This window comes from Gobius niger, assembly GCF_951799975.1.
Source record: "Gobius niger genome assembly, chromosome: 21".
NCBI lineage: Eukaryota > Metazoa > Chordata > Actinopteri > Gobiiformes > Gobiidae > Gobius > Gobius niger.
The window spans coordinates 3,334,561-3,356,540 of record NC_136872.1 but is presented as its reverse complement, the minus strand read 5'-3'; the positions used below and the strand labels follow the sequence as shown (position 1 = coordinate 3,356,540).

General features: G+C 44.0%; 1 protein-coding gene and 2 long non-coding RNA genes across 4 annotated transcripts in view; 2 read left to right on the top strand and 1 right to left on the bottom strand.

The window, feature by feature from the left end:
- LOC306980322 overlaps positions 1–8,270 on the top strand; it is a 172,641-nt gene extending 164,371 nt beyond the window's left edge. Inside the window, exon 4 of the long non-coding RNA XR_013794004.1 lies at positions 8,134–8,270. This is a non-coding gene — a long non-coding RNA (uncharacterized lncRNA). The remainder of the gene's footprint in view (positions 1–8,133) is intronic.
- Positions 1–21,980, bottom strand: part of LOC306980328 — a 252,639-nt gene that overhangs the window by 113,406 nt on the left and 117,253 nt on the right. The gene's annotated exons all lie outside the window — the stretch shown is intronic.
- Positions 8,271–21,980, top strand: part of nlgn2a (neuroligin 2a) — a 168,155-nt gene continuing 154,445 nt past the window's right edge. For both annotated transcript variants that reach the window (XM_079579588.1, XM_079579587.1), the window contains exon 1: positions 8,271–8,815. In XM_079579588.1, the coding sequence (XP_079435714.1) occupies positions 8,323–8,815 (493 nt within the window). In that variant the 5' untranslated portion in view covers positions 8,271–8,322. The remainder of the gene's footprint in view (positions 8,816–21,980) is intronic.

The following is a 21,980-nucleotide window of genomic DNA, read 5'->3' as shown; positions in this document are numbered from 1 at the left end:
TGTCTTACATATGGAAATCTGATAATATTTGGAAAAGTGAGAGCAATTTGAAGTTAAAGGGACTATAGGGAGTTTAAAAATGTTTAAATGAAGTATTTTCCTCCCCCTACATGTTCCAGCCACGTCCTAATGTGTAGAATGAGCCCAGACCTGTTCACCACAACTGCCTCTAAAATCCTGCACTGTCACTCAAAAATGTGTCTCTTCGGCCCGAATTGCCGTCATGCATGAGCTTAATATAGAAGGTGCAGTTACATGTATGGCCTGAGGTGGCAGTAGTGAGTATAAAATGGCCAACTTGCATCCAGCCCCTTTAAAGACCCAGAATATTTCCAACCACAGAAATCGGCCTCTAAACTTTCGGGCTGTTCTCACCTCTCTCTGCTGCACCCCCCCCCCCCCCCCCCCCCCCCCCCCCCCCTGTGAAGCTGTAAAGCACAGGGGGGAGAAAAGGCAAAAAGCAAGAAAAAAAGAAAGGTTTGCAAACAGATAATATATAACTGAATGTCTCTTGCATAAATCCACTTCCCATAGAGCCTACCTCTACAGCAACTAGCAACACAATGACAACTAGCGACTTTATCCCAACACACACACATTTGACCAGAGGGAAAGAAGAACGCACACACGGTCATTAGTGCCATGAGCAATGACTACGTTATATTATCCTTAACCTGCACACACAGCGTACAACCAAAAACAAAACACAAACAAATCCAATCAATTGAACACACCACGTTAGCTTACAGCACAATAGCCTCATCAATAATAAAAAATACAAACTCTTGATTTGTGGGAAACTGAGTCGGCCGTCAGGTTCTCCCGACGGGGCACATATGTATTTTTATACATCATAAAAAGATCACAATTTATGTATTATTTATTTGACAGGTGTAGGTGCCGTTTTCCTTGGTTGAGCACCTGCTCCTTAAAACGACTGTGCAGGGCGGGATGAACACGTCAGATGCAGAGAGAGCCTTTTTCTACATGAGCCTGACTCCTCAGCACCGACAAGAGCCCGTTAAGGCCGGAGCTTCGCAGTTCAGATGAGACCGGCCGGGCATCGGTTCCCAAGAGAGTCACATGATCACTACATGACACCATCGAGCCGTTCTTTCATGCCTCCAATCCGCTGTGAGAGGGACACCGATAAACACGTGTGGGGAAAGTCCTGGCTTCAAAGGCCATGATTAACCGGAGCATCACTTAAACCACAAAACCAGAGTCGTAAACATCAAACATGTTCGTTTTTGGAGGCTGCGACCCGACAAATCGCCCAAACGCGATGGCACTGGCGCACACGAGGAGCACAAAGACTAAGTGTGTGAGGAACGCTGAGCTCTCAAACACTACCCAGGCTTAGCTGTTGGTAGTTAGTGCCTTTTTAGACCAGTGAGAGCGCAAAGGCACCCCGCTTTCACCTCATGAAACCAGATTCTTTTTTCCACCCCAGCCCGTGCTCTCTTTTCGCCAAATCTAAGCTCAAAAAAGTCAAGTCATATTTTCATAAAGTCAGTCCTTTTTTGCGGGAGTCTGCACTCGCCTCATCGCTGCAGTCTCTTTAATGTGTTTGGGATAAAAGTGGCCAGTGTGTGTGTGTGTGTGTGTGTGTGTGTGTGTGTGTCTGTGGGGCCCGGGCGTGGGAGGAGGGCCGGTCCCCGTTGGCGCAGCAGAGCTCTGGGTCCTCTGTAGACGCCGCCGCCTTAATGAGCGGCGCACTTCTCCCAGTGTGAGCTTTCCAAACTGTGCCACCGCAGTTCCAAAGAACACAGAGCACGCCCCTACAGCAGCAACTCACCCTTTGAGCCAGTTCTGTTTCGCTAAACTCGCTCACGCGACGCCATGGAGAAGCATCACGCTGAGTTATGTTCATGGGAAACACGAAAACGATGGCCCACAACACTTTCAATTACTTTGGACTGAACACGACTGAATCAGCCTTTTTAAAGCATAAATAAAAATATCTCTGATCCAAATGAATAAAGTCGAAGATGACCCTGAGGAGGAGAATCCCCCAGTTCTAGTGGAATACTTTTGAATCTTAAAGCAGTACTAAGTAACGTGTTTACCTTAATAACTCCTTTCCGTAGTCCCTGTGGGGGTAATACAAGTGTTATTGGGATGATTGGAGGGTCTTTCATCTCCCCCTGGTGTCTCTGGCCAGAAAACCACAATTGCATCTTGACTTCCACCGGACCGGAGCAACCAATACACACTAATGGAATCACGAAGAAGAAGCTAACAGGCTAACTGACACAGCTAACTGCGGGCTAGCACCACTTTAAACAGTATTTACAGCAAAGTTTGAGTGAAAATGTTATCTCCATTGTGTAATTGGATGTACAATATCCCTCTGTCCCTTTGTCTTTTCTGTCAGTGTAGTATTTACTCTCCAAGACAATTAATAAGTAAAAAAACTCAACATGCTACGACACCTGCAGTTGCGCTTATGGCCTCTAGGGGCAAGAGTTACTTTGTACTGCTTTAAAGGAATAGGCCACCGTTTTTACATACTAAGATATGTTCTTACCTTAGCTTTGACGAGTTCTTTAGGACCTGTCTGATCTCCCCCCGTGCCTTCAGTCACGTAAACACAGCGCAGACGGCGTCAGTTACGTAAGATCTGGTCACTACATTTGTCCAACTCTCTTGGTGCCTCTTCAATGTTTCAGAAGAAGAAACCTTTAGCTCATCAGCTCGCTGTCTGTTCACCTCTTAAAGGAACAGGCCACCGTTTTTACATACTGAGATATGTTCTTACTTGAGCTTAGACGAGTTGATGTGTACCTGTCTGGTCTTTGTGCGTGCCCACAGTCACGCAATATGACCAAAGATGTTGTTAGCGTTTGGCCTCTCCCAGTATATTCCTATAGCTCCAAACAGGGCGACCAAGCTCTTGCACGGGCACAAAGACCAGACAGGTACGGATCAACTCGTCTAAGCTCAGGTAAGAACAGATCTCAGTATGGGTAAAAAACAGTTTCTTTCATGACCAGTACGGACTCTCTGCAGTAAAAAATCTGCTGAATCTCGACAAAACAAAAACAAACAAAGGTGCACAAAAGCATCCAGCAAAACAATGTGGAAAACAGAAGCTACAAATGCAGGAGAGGGGAACAAAACACCAACAAAAGCATTAAATATAGCTGCGTGGGTGACCAAAAGAATATTTATAGCCAACACACACTGCCAGAAGTCTGAATAAACCTTTAACTTGTATATATCTTTTTGTTTTTTTTTGCTGTGGTCTGAGCAACACAGTCCAGGATATTAGCGGGAAACACAATGCGTGCGTTTGAAGCCGCTCCGTCTCCTCGGGGCTCTTCGGGGCTCTCTAAACTTTGCAGCACATCTTTCATCAGTCGTGGAGATTTTGCCCATCACGGCTTAATTGCGCGCCGCCTCGCCTTCGGGAACTTTAATGCTCACATTTAAATAGCTTTATTGGCAGCGAGCTAAAGGAGAGGAGCGAGAAAACACAGGCCGGGTTAATGAGGAAGAAGGAAGGCGGGTGAAGGAAATAAAGTGTTGAGGAGAGGGATGTTTATAGTCCTGACCTCAGCACATCGTCACGGCCCCCGGTGAGCGCCCGCCCCATTGACGGACAGGTGGACGAACCAATCAGGAGGAACACGTAGTCACTCCTTCTTGGACTGTGATAAAACCCCCGGGAATGAATGGAGAAAACAAAGCTGATACGGCTAAACAACACAACTAAAAAATCAGACTTTTCAAAGAAATGACATCCTACATTACGAGGGGCTGTGTTGGTTAGAGTGCCCTCTGCTGACTGGAGGGGGAATTAAACCATGGCCACACCGCTTTTGCTGTGCCTGATCCAAGGTTAGTGCTAGATCGTATGCTCCGGAGGGACGGTCTGCTGTGAGTTTGTGTAGATCTATGAGTTGGTTTGTCTAAAAATACAAATAATCCTAATCCTTAAGGTTAACCCCTTAACTCCCACCTGAACCAAGCACATTTTCTCCAGTTTGGCTTTACCCCAGTCCAAAAGCTTCTGGAAAAAAGCTGTGAAAATAGCAATAAAACAATGATGGAAATGTGACAAAAAAAGTGAGAAAACATTGACAAAAAAGGGACAAAAAATTTATGAAAAAGTGGCAAAAATGTGACAATAAATTGACCAAAAAAAATGACGAAAAAATGACAAAAATGTGACAAAAAATGTATTAAAAAATGACGAAAAAGTGACAAAAACGTGACAAAATTTGACGAAAAAAAGACAAAAAATTGAAAAAAAAATGGACGAAAAAATGACAAAAATGTGACAAAAAATGTATTAAAAAATGGACGAAAAAATGACAAAAATGTGACAAAATGTGACAAAAAAATTACAAAAATGTGATAAAAAATGACAAAAATGTGACAAAATGTGACAAAAAATGACAAAAATGTGACGAAATGTGACAAAAAAGTGACAAAAAATTGATTAAAAATTGACGGAAAAATTGACGAAAAAATGACAAAAATGTGATAAAAAATTACAAAAAAAAGTTACAAAAATGAGTTGAACACCCAACAAAAAAATGTTGGGAAAAAAATCGGATGACGTGAAGAAAAAGATCCTCTCGGTTCAGGCGGGAGTTAAGAGGTTAACCATTTCCCTGGCCCTAACCTTAATTTGTGTCATGATATCTCACGTTTTCACAGCAGACTATCCCTTCGGAGCAGACGATCTAGCACTAACCCTGATCCAATGGGCGCTGGCTGCTTTGCTTTGTGACCACGACACTGGGGGCCGCCATTGCTGTAGTACCTCCATGTCGCCACTAGGCCCCCATTGAAAAGCATTGGAGTTTAGACACCTTAAAAACAGCTTTAACACCTGGTTTCAATTTTTTCAACACTAGACTAGGCTCGATATTCCTCCTGAGATAACGCTGGGTTAATCACAATATATGAAACCAGGCTGGTTTTCGTAAGAAGAAATTTAGAAATCTCGTACTTAATGAGGCTCGGACTGTTAGCATTGGAGCAGCACGAGCTACACGTCGCGCAAGGGCCGAGTCTACGGTGAAGATCCCGCCCTTATGCCCTTTTTAGGAACAGGCTTCGTCAGAGCTGGGGAGGGGGAGTCAGTAAATCCGCCATTTTTGCCGGTTCCAATCCCGCCATCCACGTTCCGCTAGGAGGCAAGTGGGTCTAAAATAAACCTAAACCGAACTGTATTCTTTTAAAAACTGAAAGTGGATGATGTCCAAACATGTCTCCAATTAAAAAAAAACATTAAAATCCATACCTAACCCTGGAGTCTGGTTGTCTTCGTCCACGAGGAGCTGGGACTGTGGAGGACTAAAACTTACCAGATGGTGTGTCGTCTGTGTAAATAAAAACAAAACAGCTTTTTTTCACCTGCAAAAAGAATTCCTAAGTAAAGCAGGGGCTAAAAATAAACGAGGGATTAGACAAATGAACAAACCCCCCAAAATAACCTGTTGAATTGAAATATTATGTGCATGTGTAACTTTTGCAGGACTCCTTTGAAACAGGCTTTTATTCTCAATGGGACTTCTCTGGTTAAATAAAGGTTTGATTAGAAAAAGAAAAAAAAGAAAAATCCCCATTTAAATCCAAGGATGTCAGATGATTGGATGAAGAACGCTCTCTCCGCCGTGTCATTTCCTGCGTTTGATTGCTGAATGTGATGTAATCCGGTGAGTCGCAGCTGCACAATGCATTTGGGACTTTAGCTGGATTACATGAATGGAAACCTTAGCATTAGCCCACATGTGTGCATGCCGCTATCGCTCCTACTAGCATGATCCGGCGCTGACGTAAGCCGCTTAAACGCGCGCCGACCTCTGACCTCTGTGGGCTGGCAAAGGCTCGTCTTAATCCAAACTGTATAGATCGCTATAATGCGTCGTTAGTGTGTGGGCCGGGGTCATGCGGGTCATTGTCCTCAGCGTTTGACCGCTTGACCTTAGCCTGGGCGTTTCTTTTAGTAAAATGTAGAAAAGTAGAAAATGTCAGCCATGTCATGGAGAAATGACGCGTAAAAGTATTGTACACTTGTGATTTCTCTTTGTGTAGCAGTTGGAGTTAGTTTTTTTATCTGAAAGGTCAGCTGTTGAGATACAGGGCTTCTGAGGGGCATTAAGGCGAGACGCTGCAGGTGAAAACATTGATTTTTCACGCAGCGGGTCAATGTGGACATTTTGAGCTAGTTTTCAGAGCATAAAACAGACCAAACTAACATAATGATGCTTTGTGAGCTGGAGATTTCCAGGAAGGAACTATAACATTCTGCCGCATTGACCAGCTTTCCACGAGTATTCATTCACATATATGTGTACTGCGGAAAGTATCTCATTCCCAGCCTGATTTATTGAGTCCCTGCGATCGACGAGTGTGTGTGTGAATGACCAGTGTGTCTGTGACCGACCAGTGTGTCTGCGACCGACCAGTGTGTCTGCGACCGACCAGTGTGTCTGTGAATGACCAGTGTGGTGTGAATGACCAGTGTGTCTGCGACTGAACAGTGTGTGTGTGAGGGACCAGTGTGTGTGTGAGGGACCAGTTTGTCTCCGACGGACCAGTTTGTCTCCGACGGACCAGTGTGTCTGTGACCGACCAGTGTGTCTGTGACTGACCAGTTTGTCTGTGACCGACCAGTGTGTCTGTGACCGACCAGTTTGTCTGTGACCGACCAGTTTGTCTCCGACGGACCAGTGTGTCTGCGACGGACCAGTGTGTCTGCGACCGACCAGTGTGTCTGTGACCGACCAGTGTGTCTGTGACCGACCAGTTTGTCTGTGACCGACCAGTGTGTCTGTGACCGACCAGTGTGTCTGTGACCGACCAGTGTGTCTGTGACCGACCAGTGTGTCTGTGACCGACCAGTGTGTCTGTGACCGACCAGTGTGTCTGTGACCAACCAGTGTGTCTGTGACCGACCAGTTTGTCTCCGACGGACCAGTGTGTCTGCGACGGACCAGTGTGTCTGTGACCGACCAGTGTGTCTGTGACCGACCAGTGTGTCTGTGACCGACCAGTGTGTCTGTGACGGACCAGTGTGTCTGTGACGGACCAGTGTATCTGTGACCGACCAGTGTATCTGTGACCGACCAGTGTGTCTGTGACGGACCAGTGTATCTGTGACCGACCAGTGTATCTGTGACCGACCAGTGTATCTGTGACGGACCAGTGTGTCTGCGACCGACCAGTGTGTCTGTGACCGACCAGTGTGTCTGTGACCGACCAGTGTGTCTGTGACGGACCAGTGTATCTGTGACCGACCAGTGTATCTGTGACCGACCAGTGTATCTGTGACCGACCAGTGTGTCTGTGACGGACCAGTGTATCTGTGACCGACCAGTGTATCTGTGACCGACCAGTGTATCTGTGACGGACCAGTGTGTCTGCGACCGACCAGTGTGTCTGTGACCGACCAGTGTGTCTGTGACCGACCAGTGTGTCTGTGACGGACCAGTGTATCTGTGACCGACCAGTGTGTCTGTGACGGACCAGTGTATCTGTGACCGACCAGTGTATCTGTGACCGACCAGTGTATCTGTGACCGACCAGTGTGTGTGAATGACCAGTGTGTAGTGTGAATGACCAGTGTGTCTGCGACCGACCAGTTTGTCTCCAACGGACCAGTGTGTCTGTGACCGACCGTGTGTCTGTGACAGACCAGTGTGTCTGTGACGGACCAGTGTTTGTGTGTGTGTGTGAATGACCAGTTTGTCTGTGACCGAACAGTGTGGTGTGAATGACCTATTATACCGAATACAGAGGAGAATTGAGCAAACATGAAATTTGTTGAAGGTGTTTAAAAAGTGCCATGTTTTTGGAGAAATCCATTTTCCATTGTTCAAAATGATTGGATGGAGGATATTTCATGTTTTTTATTGTTCAGTAGCTTCTTCTCTTCTCTTGGACCCAAATGGAAGCCTGTAATACACAAGTTAGAAGCCCATTCATAAAGTCGGCCTCTCCTGAGCGCAGGAGTCAGAACTGCACATATGTGTGTGTTTATACTGACACAGTTTCACTTACAGGTATGATGAGAGTGACACACGCTCTAAACTGCCTTCATGTTCACAGTGAACCCGGTTTAAAGAAAATATCTAACTTCTACTTTCTCTCTTCCTCTCTCTCTTTTCTTTACAGTCAAACAATGCCACTCCGAGAACGCCACGAGTGATGGAACGCAACAGAAAAATGGCCAGGATTCCTTTGTTTTAAAATCATACTTATTTACCATTTTTTACAAGATTTTTTGGCGTCACAAAACTGCCTATTCGCCACGTCCTCAGAATCTTCTACGCCTTTTTTAAATTTTCCAAACTCAGCTTAAACATGTGCCGGCTACACTGCCCCACGTGTTACTTGAGTAGGCGTGGCTTACCGTCAAGGACACGCCCCCTCACGCTCATAACAAACTACGTCTTGTTCGTTTTGGGTGCCACGCTAATCGCCAGCTTCGCCAGCGGTCAGAAAGCGGACCCCTCCAAGAACCCCATCGTCACCACCAACTACGGCAAGATCCGCGGCGTCAAGAAGGACCTAAACAACGAGATCTTGGGCCCCGTGGAGCAGTACATGGGCGTCCCCTACGCCACCGCGCCCATCGGCGACCGGCGCTTCCAGCCCCCCGAGGCGCCCGCGTCCTGGCAGGAGATACGCAACGCCACCCAGTTCGCGCCCGTGTGCCCGCAGAACGTCCACGGGGTGCTGCCGGAGATCATGCTGCCCGTGTGGTTCACGGACAACCTGGACGTGGCGGCCAGCTACATTCAGAACCAGAGCGAGGACTGCCTCTACCTGAACGTCTACGTGCCCACGGAGGACGGTGAGTGCCAGTTTGGAGTCAAACTTTTACTTTGAAAGGGTGGCGTTGTTGCCTCTTATAACAGCTTTTGTGTGGGGTTTGGGTGAATGCAGGACACGTTTCCTGTTAAGAAACTTTTCAACAAAGTAAAACAAAAAACAAATAGGAAGTGAACATGATTTTGTTTGTTCTTGCAAATATCTCTAGCAACAACAGAGTTTGATGGGGTTGATCTGATACCGATATATCGGATCTCATGCCGATACCACAGATTTTTTTGGTATCGGTACCAGCATGTACCTGAACCCACACCTATCCTTTATTGTGTTTGTAAAAGAGATCCCGGGACAGATCCAGCTGTGTCCTGTGCCGCGGGGAACCTCACCTCATCTGTAACACAGGGGGCTCTGCAGACACGAACCCTCCCTTAACACAGAGTACTATACTTTTGTCTCATCTTTTTCTTTCTTTTATGTAATCGTTTGAGTGGACGACAAAACAACTCACTCACTTTTTACAGGCTGTGGTCACAGACTGGTCCTCGGTATCAGGGACTAATCCGAGCCCAAGTATCGGTATCGGATTGGATCATAAAAATGGTATCGGAACAATGCATCTTGTTTTTGTGCATAAAAAAACTCAATTCTCTGCCTGATTAACTCTACAGTCTACACAGTGTGAAGTGTTTTTTTTGTGTTTTCAAATCGTAGATGATCTAGCTCCGTCAAATCAAACTTCAGGCTCCAGTAGGCGAGAGTTTAGCTGAAGCGAGCGGTGTTCATTTCTGACAAATGTGTTCCATCCATGGCCTGACTTCTATGTTATTGAGCTGCATCAGATTTTTTTTCCCCCACAACAAGCGATCTGTAAACTGAGACAGCCCAAACCGCGCAGTGAGGTGACCGGAGGTCCGGACCTTGGTATTTTTTCCAATATTTATTTCTTCTTTCATGCTGCGTGAGTTTCGGACGGGCAGCAGAGAGCGAAAACACACACACAAACGTTGGTGTCCGACTAAAACTAAATTTGGTAAATGAAGCAGCTCCAGCGTATTCTTTTTGCCGAGGCACTGAAGCACATCGTAGCAATACACGCCGCGGTTTGTGTCTTTCCTCTTCAGTCGGTAATGAGAGCAACAGAAAGAGTCAGTCCTGAGTCCTCCTGACACTTTAAACCTGGACCGAGCGCATTTTCTCCAGTTTGGCTTTACCCAAGTCTAAAAGCTTCTTGACCGGAGAGCAACAGCAGCCACTGACCCAGGGGTGTCCAAACTGCGGCCCGCGGGCCAACTGCGGCCCACTTGTAATTGGCCCGCGGCAAATTCTAAAAATATAATTGAAAAAGAAATAATAATAATAATAGATTTATTGTTTTTGCTTTAATTGAATATATATGAAATAAATGAAAATCCATTAATAGAAAGCTGTGATGAAGGCTGTTTTTCTTCACTTTAAGCATGTTCAATTAAAAAGCATCAGGGTTTCCCACTAATACATTAGTTTGTTCTAAAAAAAAAACTTTACCCCGTGTATATTAGCCAGAAATTATTCTTTTCATAGCAGCGTAACAGCCAAAAATAGTTGGATGCAGGAAAACGCATCTAAATAAAAAATAAATCTCCCGGGGGAGGGCACCCGGAACCCCCCCCCCCACCCCCGGGGCCGCTCTCTCCCACCACAGTCCCCTTTAAATCTGTAGGAAACACTGAGCATAGTTAACATTTGATTTTGTTTGCTAAATTTAATACAATCGAGGTGAAGTTATAAATCTGACCTTGACTGAGTCAGTTGTTTGTAGAATTTTCTGTATGTGGCCCTCAGTGAGAAAAGTTTGGACACCCCTGCACTAACCCGTTAAACTGAAGGCTGCAGTCAAAGTGACATCCTCCAAAAACACTGTGTGAAGGTATCTCCTGCTGATGACCAGACTGCGGCAAATGTCCAAGAACAGCCCAAACACGAGCCTCAGCTCTGCTCCGTGAGTGCTTTGGCTCCGTGTATTTATTTATTTTTACTTTAGAGCACTGGGTTTTTATTTTGCTTTGTATTGTGTACATACAGTATATAAAAGAGCTAGCATTATATACTGTATGGATGAAACCCGGAACTAGCATCCTGAGACACACACGGTGCAGAAATCTGAATATCGACCTTAACCCGAGTTTTGCCGGCATGTAAACATAGTCACTGTAACGCCTCATTTGAAAGCTAAGACCTGCAAAACTGATCATAACTTTTTTGTTTTCGTTTTTATCATTCACATTTTTGAATCGCTTTTGTTTTCGTCTCTTTTTTCTCCACTTTTTTTGTTGTGTTTTCACCGTTTTGGTCATGTTTTCCTCAGCTTTTCCTCATATTTTTTTGTCACTTTTTCGTTGCGTTTTCATCCTCATTTGTATCGCTATTCTGATTCTGCTTTTTTTCACGAAGCTTTTAGATTCGGGTAACGCCGAACTGGTGAAAGTGTGCTCGGTTAAGGTGGGGGTTAAGAGGATAAACACTTTTCAATAAGGAAAATGTGCTTTCATTTTGAGTTGATGAGTCAAAACATAATCTGCCAGTGGGAGGAGTATCACTTTACTTGAAATAAGATGCTTTTTTTCATTTCTTCTCTTCTCATTCAGACTTTTTTCTGATTTTGATCGATGTGTAAAATCCCCCCCCCCGCTAGAGAAATATATGGACCTCACATTTCTGAAATCCTGTGATCAAATGGCATTCAAGATGGCGGCCGTAACAGATCGATCTCTTGGGAACAACACGGCTGCCTCCCATCGTATTAAAGGAAATGAACAGGTCACGCTCACATTTCTCTCATTGGTTCAGCTCTTTTCAGCACCGGACTCTGTTGCTCTGTGTATGACCGGAGTAGGTCAGCCAGCTCCATTTTGGCTCTGACAATCCTCTTCATATTAATGGCTCCCCCCCCCCCCCATTCTCAGCCATGTTTGATTCAGTATCAGAAACAAAACGGCCAAAACTGATGATGATTATTTTTGATGCTCCGTTTCACCTGATCACTTTACCAGGTCTTTGGTTCCATATACTGCACATAATGGCCCGTACAAATGGCACCAAAGTGACACTGGACTGATATCTACGTTTGTTTTGTTTTAATTCAGTCGTGCCCACATCGAGCTTATTAAGGATATATTCATAAATAAACATACAGTAGAACGCAGACTGACCCAGATCCGTTCAGTTCGGTCCGTTCAATCAATTTTCAATTTGACTGTACGCTTCACATTAAAGTCCCGCCGGAAACAGTGGGCTCGTCTTTCTAATAGATTGTACAGTTGTTCTATTTTCAGTTCTTTGTCCTGGAGTATCAGCACCAGTGTTCATTTCGTCGTGAACAAGACTGTTTGAAAATGAGTCTTCATGTATTCCTGAGCCACTGCAGCAGTTTCTGTTCATCAGCTTCAATGAACAGTTTAGGAAAGGCCGGATAGAAGGTTTATGCACAACTGCAGCCTCTGGAGGGTCCTACACCTTGATGCACCAGCTGCTTCAAATACCTGTTTGCTGCTTTGTAGCATCTGTTCTCTTAATCTGATGTATTGTCTGGCAGAAATTGTGCCTTTATCTGCACAAACCCGAGTGTGCTCTGAATCATCCACAAATAAGTACGATGATTACGCTTCATCTTTCATGAAATATCGAAGGTTTTCATACTTAGACCCAGATCCGTTCAGTTCGGTCCGTTCAATCAATTTTCAATTTGATCGTACGCTTCACGTGAAGGTCCCGCCTGAAACAGTGGGCTCGTCTTTCTAATAGATTGTACAGTTGTTCTATTTTCAGTTCTTTGTCCTGGAGTATTAGCACCAGTGTTCATTTCGTCGACTAAAATATTTAGTCTTAATTTTAGTCAAAGTGATATTTTTGCCGACTAAAATTGTACCCAAACTGGTAACACTTTACATTACGGGCCGGTAAGTCCATGGTTCCTACAGTGGTAATTACTAGTAATGACAGTGGTTCTTATTGTGGCACTAAAAGTGGTAATTACTAGTAATTGGGGTTAGGGTTAAGGAGTCAGTATCTCTCATTACTAACAGATACAGGGGTAACTCTTAGTAATGAAGGTTGTACTTCTATTTACTGTGGTACTTACTGGTAATTCAAGGATACTACAGCAGCAATTCATAAGTAGTAAATGTGGTACTTCTACAAACAGAATTAGGGAAAACAAGAAGTAAAACCTTCATTACTAAGAGTTACAACGGTTTCTAGAAGTACATACCTTGTAATTCTCACTATAGTATCCTTTAAGTACCACAATAAGTACCTAGAAGTACCACTATTATTACTAGTATTTACCACTGCAAGTACCACCATAAGTACCTTGAATTTCCACTGTAAGTACCACCATTGGCACCACTGTAAGTACCACTGTAAGTACCACAATAAGTACAGATAAGTACCACTATTATTACTAGTATTTACCACCATAAGTACCAAGAATTTCCACTGTAAGTGCCACCATTAGCACCACTGTAAGTACCACAATACGTATCTAGAAGTACCACTATTATTACTAGTATTTACCACTGTAAGTACCACCATAAGCATCTAGAATTACCACTGTAAGTACCAAGGACTTACCGGCCCGTAATGTAAAGTGTTACCCTAAAACTAAATTAAAAGTTTTTCATGAGACTAAAACTATGACTAAAATGTCCAGATATTTAAGTCGACTAAAATAAGACTAAATAAAAATGAAAAGGAGAGACTAAAATCATCCAAACTTGTATTGTCCGTCTGAAAGAGCCTCAGATCATTTAAATTCTCTGCCAAAGGATCAGCTCTGAGCTTTGTTCATGTGGAGCAGCTCCATGAAGCAGAGGAACAACATTAAATATGATTGGAATTATTATTATAATTATATTATCAATGCAAAGTCGACTAAATTCGTCTTAAATTTAGTCGACGAAATTTACTTGCAATTTTAGTCGACTAAAACTAGACTAAAATCGAATTACATTTTCGTCAAAAGACTAAGACTAAAACTAAATTATAATATGTTGTCAAAATGAACACTGATTAGCGCTCTTCAGAACACGACTTCCTCCGAGATGGGATTGGTTATGCACGGAGCTAGCTACAGCGCTATGCTAGGTTCTCTTCCCTGAGCTCCGTTCTCCTCTCTCCTCCGCTAAACAACAAAAACTCGAGCATCAAGTGGAGGAGAGGAAAGCTCATGGGGCAGCACGACCCACGAGCCCCAGGTTGTGCCACCTTCCCAGCCGAACGGCGGCACTGGCCACTTGGCACAGTATATTTAGCTCTGCGCGTATTTGTCGCTAAAGCGCTAGGTCCAATCCAGCTTGCAGAATGTACAATCTACGCAAATGTAGAGTCCATATCCTGGCGGACACAAGACTCGTGCATTGTTTAGTGGAGGAGGGAGGAGGGAAGTGCACGAGTTAAGCATCCCAGGTAGTGCCGTCTACAGCCTGCTACGGGCGCTAGGGTGCATCAAAAAATATTTTTTTGGAATTTTGATATGGCTGGGTGCCAAAAGTGTTCCAATATATGTTTTAACAACACATGCAAAATATTTTTCCAGTACATTAAGGTTTAGGGGTGCCAACTCACATGTGTTTCTGTGGATAAAGGGGCAATGGTGCTAACTGGTCACCATAGAGCTCTGAGGTAATTTATAAGGTATTTATAAGTTTGTGTTTGGTATGTGTACTCTTATTACATATAATTACCATATCTGCAGTTGTTTCTTTGTATATTTAAATTATTTTAGTGAAATGTTGTCATATTTAGAAGTATTTCGTGCTAACTACATCTAAGGTTAGCTTGCTAGCAACAGTTAGCTAAATGAGTTAAGTTACGCTAAGTTCCCTTTATTAATGTCTGTAGAGAAATTTGTTCTCTGCATTTGACCCATCCTCCACTTTTAGTGGTAGGGAAAACCGGAGTACCCGAAGGAAACCTATGCAAACACGGGAAGAACATGCAACCTCCACACAGTCCCTTGTTGGGAATCGAACCCGGACATAAATATGTTAGCAAAGCTATCAAGCTTATCATCAACAGTAATTTAGAGGAGAAAATATCATATTCAGAGTATTGAGGTCTCAAATTTATTGAGTGTAGTAATGTAGCTGTTACTCTGATAGTGATGTTGTTGTAGATTCTCATTGTTATGATGAATTTGACTTTGTAGAGCTTAGATTTGAGGCTTATGCATGCATAATACATCATAGTGATATTAGGTATGCTAAGATACCCAATCCGATATTGTCCTAGTATCATTTTCATTCTCAGGCACTCTACAACACAACAAACGGGCGGCACGGTAGTACAGTGAGTAGCGTTCGTGCTTCACAGCTAGAAGGTCGTTCGATTCCCATCCGTATGGGGCTTTTCTGTGTGGAGTTTGCATGTTCTCCCTCTCTGTGTCTGCATAGGTTTCCTCCGGGATACTCCGGTTTCCCCTACCACTAAGAACATGTATAATAGGTGAATCCTTCAGCCAAGTGATTCTGACCATCAGCCTGGCTCCACATGGCGACGCTGCCGTTGCCCACTGCTCCTTACGGGCTGCCCCAAACAAACAAAGTCCCAGGATCCAGCTAAGATGCTGCCCTCACCAAGTGGTCCAAGCCAGACTAGCAGTCACAGCCTGGTCTTCGTTCTGGGCCCTAGCATTACCAGTAAGGATGGCATCATCACTGGCGTTAAGCTGTCAGATCTTGCGATGCATGCTTGCCTAGCAGAGGGTGTCCGTGTGGTGGGAACCTCAAAATCAGGACCCTCAGCGTGCTCTGGGCAGCTGAGTGTGAAGTGGCCGAATCAGCACCTCCAAATCCATGGCCATGAAAAAGGTGCTTCAGCAGTGATGTGGTCGCTGTATCGGACTGTTGTGGTGAAGAGGGAGCTGAGCTCTCGATTTACAGATCGATCTAGGTTCCCACGCTCACCTATGGTCATGAGATCTGGGTAATGACCGAAAGGACAAGATCACGGCTACAGGCGGCCCAGTTGAGTTTCGCAGGGTGGGAGTCCTATTGGGAGGAGGCCAGACCCAGGACACGCTCGAGGGACTATGTCTCTGAGCTGGCCTGGTGTCACCTTGGGGTCCCCCCAGAACAGCTGGAGGAGGTCTGGGTGGATCGGAGAGTCTGGGCATCTCTTCTCTGTCTATTGACTCCACGACCCGGCTCCGGATATAGTGGAAGAAAATAGATGGATGGATTTTCCACTAGGGTTTGTCCTTTTAAGTGTCTCACAATTCAATGGGCGAGGAAAGCCCTTCTCTATGGTCCTCATGGAGCTGACATTGCTGTAGTACCACCCTCTGGTAACCAGGGGTGGTAAACAGGATTCTGTTTGTGACTTCAGACCTCCCTAGAACAGCTTAAAAGCCTAGCAAAGATTTATATTTTTTTCTATAACTCGCTATGATCCATGTGCCACGCTGGTTTTTGTACATCAGCACTAAAAAGTGGAAGCCTTTTCAGGGCCTTTTTGTCCTTTTAAGGAACAGGCTTCGGAGAAGCATCCATGTAAGTTTCACAGATGACTCGGGACCAAAACTGCCCCACTGGGGCTGAATGGAACACCAGCTATCTCTTGTATATTATATCTATGGTAACAATAAAGTCAATTAGAAGACACAGAAAAATGTGAAGCATCATCCATTCCAACATGGCGCCCAAAACATTTTGTTTTGGATCGAACATGTCTGTCCATGATTTCCATTAGGTGTTCTGACCAGAATTACACAACATATACAACAGATTTTAGACAAACTTGATACAGGCTAGCCAACCTAGAAACACTAAAATGTTGGTGTGGATCCAACCCACAAGGAAGGTTCACAGGCCATGCGAGGATGTCCCATTGTCCTCCATTCATTTGTCTATAAGCTGTTGTAAATGAAGAATCTAGAAAAGTCAATTCTAAGAAATTCCCAAAGTTTCCCAAAGGACAGACACACTAATGTTGCTTGAGTTACCCTACAGAACATGATTCTGTGTAAAATGTAACCTTATTTTACCTTTCTGGGTCAACCTTTTGGAAGATAGACTAAAAATTGCGCATTTTTCGATATTTTACAGAAGTTCATGTGTTAGTTGGTACCCCTAAATCTCAATGGATTTCCACAAAACTTTGCAAAAGTCATTTGTATATGAATAGGAACAAAATGCAATGCCAGCCAAATTGATATTTTGGAATTAAAATTTCACCATGTAAATTTGATGCACCCTAACGGGCGCGTTGGCCACCTAGCATAGCGCTGTAGTTAGCTGCGTGCATAACCAATCCCATCTCGGAGGAAGTCATGTTCTAAAGACTGCTAATACCCCAGGACAAAGAACTGAAAACAGAACCACTGTACAATCTCCGTGTTCGTTTTTTCCTCAAACCCACTGTTTCAGGCAGGACCTTAAAGGAGCTACACCTGATTTTACTTCTAGAAATAGAATGAAATTGATTCTACCCATAGTATATTAATAACTCTTACATTTGTGGTGAAAACACTGTGCATGAAAGTGTAAAACATTTGTATCAATTTTATGAACTTTCAGGCTATTCTTCTCGCGTTTTTGTGAAAGTGACCCTGAAAAGTGACCCTGCAAGTTGTGAAATGGTGCCGATAAACTTGTCCCTGTTAAGAATTTGGATGCTACAAATATATTAGGAAAGTAACGAATGAGTTTGGACCACAACTAACATTTAATTTAGTGGCGCCCCCTTTCATTGTTTGCGATAAAAAAAAATCAGGTATAGGCCCTTTAATGTGAAGTTTACAGCCGCTCAGAGCCTGTGATTTACATTTTAATTTTTCCGTTTTTGTATCAAATTGAAATACTAAAATGCGTGCCATTTTGAGTGATTTTGTTTCCTTTTATGAAATGAAGAATGCTGATAGCACTCGTCTCTGGGTTATTTCATTGCTGTTTTCAAATTGAATATTGGTACACGGACCCAGTTCACCCCTTCACTCTACAGTTACCACCGACCCCAGCTCTTGCCCACTCCTTTATTGGCATATTTTTGTACTAAGTGACACATTACAGAAGGAGCAAGACCATTCAGACAAAAGGGAATGATGACTTTAAAACAACAGGGAACATGAGCCCCACGTGCTTCTCAAACAGACCCTCGGTTCTGACCCTCATTCATGCCCATAGTTGTTTCCATCAATAACAGTTTGGTCATAGTTGGTGTGGAAGTTCTTGGTTGGCATATTTAGATTCACCTGGGTATGTTTACGTGTACCCAGGTGAATCTATGACGTGTCCTTTTCCTGACAGCAGAAACAGAATTGTTCCTCATGACTGTATGCCTTACAAGTATTAATAATTGTCACCTCTTGCTTTAAGCCTGGAGCACTTGAAAATGGATTCCGAGCTACGAAACAAAATGCCGAAACGGCGCGTCAATAAACTCATAAACCCCAAAGGCCGGACTTTATAGTTATTGAAATGGCCGTATAAATGTAACTGCTGTGTTTTATTGGCCGATACCAGCATTAGGTTATGGCTTTAAGACCCAAACGGTGAGGGGTGGGGCTCGGGCTGTTACCGCGGAAATGACATCCCATAAATCACTGCGGGTTGGTTTCGTGGCGGATCCACGATTGGAGGAGAGCCCGCCTAAGGCCCAAAGAGAGCTAGAGACCTTTGAACTTTCTGCCCTTTTGTACACTGTGTTCCAAATGACTATGTAAATCACATTTTTCTAAGATTTTCTTAATTATCAACTCAAATGACATTTTGCATAATGTTCAAGTCTTTAACTGTTAGAGGATCATTTGAATGTGATCCCACAGTATTATTTTTTTTCAAGAAGAAATATAGTAAAAACCTCAAAATCTACTGTTCCAAATTATTATGCAACTCATCGTTTCAACTCATTTTAAAGCTTACTAGCTTACTGAAATCAGAAGCTATTTCAATCAAAAAAAATCTTAAATCCATTAAACTTGTGAGTTTTTGTAGAGTTTCTGCTTGGATTTCTTTGCAGGATGTCAGAATAGCCTCCCAGAGCTGCCGTTTGGATGAAAACTGCCTCCCACCCTCATAGAAGTTTTGATGAGGCTCCAAAGGTTGTCAATAGGGCTGAGGTCAGGGAAGGAGGGGGTCCACATCATGAGTTTCTCTCCTTTTATGCCCATAGCAGCCAGTGATGCAGAGGTTTTCTTTACAGTATGACATGGTGCGTTGTCATGATGAAGAGGATTTGAGGTCATTTTCACACCTTCAGGGGGCCTAAAGGGGCCGACCAGCTCTCTCCTCATGATTCTGGCCCAAAACATGACTCCGCCCCCTCCTTACTGACGTCACAGCCTTGTTGGGACATGGTGGCCATTCACCAACCATTCACTACTCCATCCATCTGACCATCCAGGGTTACACGGCCTCATCAGTGAACAAGACTGTTTGAAAATGAGTCCTCATGTATTTCTGAGCCACTGCAGCCGTTTCTGCTTCAGCTTCAATGAACAGTTTAGGGGAGGCCCGGATAGAAGGTTTATGCACAACTGCAGCCTCTGGAGGGTCCTACACCTTCATGTTCGGGAGACTCCAGAGGCACCAGCAGCTTCAAATACCTGTCTGCTGCTTTGTAGCATCTGTTCTCTTAATCTGATGTATTGTCTGGCAGAAATTGTGCCTTTATCTGCACAAACCCGAGTGTGCTCTGAATCATCCACAAATCAGTACGATGATTACGCTTCATCTTTCATGAAATATCAAAGGTTTTCATACTTAGACCAAGGCATTCAACTATTTCACGCTTTTCATCAGCAGAAAGACCCTTTTTCTTTCCCATATTGCTTGAAAATGATGGTCTGCTTAATAATGTGGAACATCCTTTTTCAGTAGTTTTTCTTTTAACTGGGCTTAAGCTGAAAACTAATCATCCCAGGCGTCTGAGATTAATGTCAGTGATTCAAAGAGCCCTGAGACACAAAACCATCCAGGAGTCTCACTGAATTTTTTTTTGGCACTGAAATACATTTTGCATAATAATTTGGAACGCGGTGTAGTCTGTTCAGGACAATGATCTGTTTGATCGCCAAATCGATGAAATAAAGATGTTTGCCGGCACTTTTTCTCGTATTTCTGATGGTTGACAAAAGCATCGCTCCATTATCGTTATCGAGAAAGTCTCCAAAATATTGAGATCTTTCATTTTTGTCAATATCGCCCTGCCCTACGCTCATGTGGTCAGAGTCAGTATCAGTTATAATTCTTACTACTCAGATTCCAGATCTTTAACAATTCAATTCCTGACACTGAGACAAAAAGTGAACAGAAAGCTGACTTTAGCGTGAAGCGCGACACCCCGAAGCGGCGATGAGAGGAGTGGTTAGTGACGGAGAGCGTGTGATTCCTCCAAACAGAACCGGCGCTAAACTGCGACTCGCACCCCGCGCCCTGGTGGTGGGCCTCTTTAACCCCAATCAGCACGTACAAAGCGCGGCCTAAGCTCCCACTTCTCTTCAATTAGCCCGGTTACATCAGAGTGCACATGGGCTCTGCCAGTTAATCCCGTGGGAATTCAACCGCTAACCTCAGCGGCGGCGGCAGCAGCCCCTGACAGAGCGCCTCTCCTCTTATAAATAATTCCCCTCCATGCTCCGTCTTTCCAGGCGCATCAGAATCAAAGTCTGCCGTCCTCCCGATTCAGCAGGATTTGATTTTTCGCTGATTTCGATTCAATCTAGAGAAGCTCGATACTAATGCGGTAGCGGCGCTGGGAGGCGGTGCCAGGCTGGCAGCAGGCGAGGACGGGGGGGGGGGGGGGGGGGCAAGGGCATGCAAATAAAGTACAACAGGCCAACGGAACTGGGACTCCAAAGGTTTTTAATGTTTTTTGGTCCAGCCCGGGACAGTCTATCAACTCAAAGACTGAGTCAAATTTACAGCATCTCTTCTGTTCCAAAGTGATACATAAATGGTGTCAAATATGTCACCGACAAAAAACACGTAAATCCGGCTGTTTCCACAAATCCTTTTTTGTCCCGACAAGTTGTGACGTCCTCACTGTGCCCCTGGGTCCTCTTCGCTATAATGGGATTGTCCCATTTGAAGCTGCCTCTTTGTACAGCGTTGTTTGAAAACACCTGACAACACAGAAATATTCCATTTGCTCTTTTCAGGCATAAATTATTATCATTCGTTTTTTCCATACACAGTAAAGGCCTCTTAGCTTGAAGGTGGAGTCTTTACGGAGATATTTGGGGACAAGCGACAAAATTCACCCCCATAGTTGATAGTAGATTCAGGCCAGTTTTGTGCAGAGAGTGAATCTGTACATGTTATGTAGGCCATGAGGTCCATGATGATGGGACGTGGGGCTGACACCTCCACAATCAGCGGGACAGCAGGGGGAGTGACCCTGTCTGCTGATCTCAGGACCTGGCTGTGCTAATCTGAAATCCTATAACAATTGTCTGTCCCAGGATCACCTCTCATGACTCTGGGACACCCGAGACCTCGTGCAGCTTCCACGTAATACATAATAAGATGTCTTTCACTTACATTAATACCACGTCTGTTGGACAGAACTAATCTTGATCCTTTGTATTTTAAACCCAGTTTATTTATTTATGAACATTTTATTGAAGGATCAGCCCCAAGAGATGAATCATCTCGTTTTCATGGGGGTCTTCAAGATATGTCCAAGAAAAATAGAACAGAAAACAGCAGAGTAGATGCAATCAAATCAAACAAAATAATAATAGTAATAATAATAAAATAAAAAAACAAATAATAATAATAAACAAAACCTTAACGCACACACACCACTCACACGCACACACACACACACACACTAGCTCTCATATTTCACCTCCCCACCTATCATCGAAGGAGTACAGTGGTTTCCCAGACTGTGGTGTTTATGGTAAATAGCCACAACTTATACAGTGCCTCTTTGTAGAAGGTTCATACTGTCTTCTTAAGTGAAGTCTATTACAGTTTTGTTTCTTTTAGTAAGACAGAGGGTTTCGTTTTACCTGCTTGACTAGTTTCAATCACTTCCTGTGATCTTCCTCAAAAAAATCCATGTAAGCTGCTACGACACGTCACCTCCACCACCAGGTGTCGCTTCTGAGGAAGATCACAGGAAGTGATGGAAACTAATCAAGCAGGTCAAACTAAAGCCTCTGTCTTGCTAAAAGAAACAAAACTGTTTTATACAGTACCTTCCAC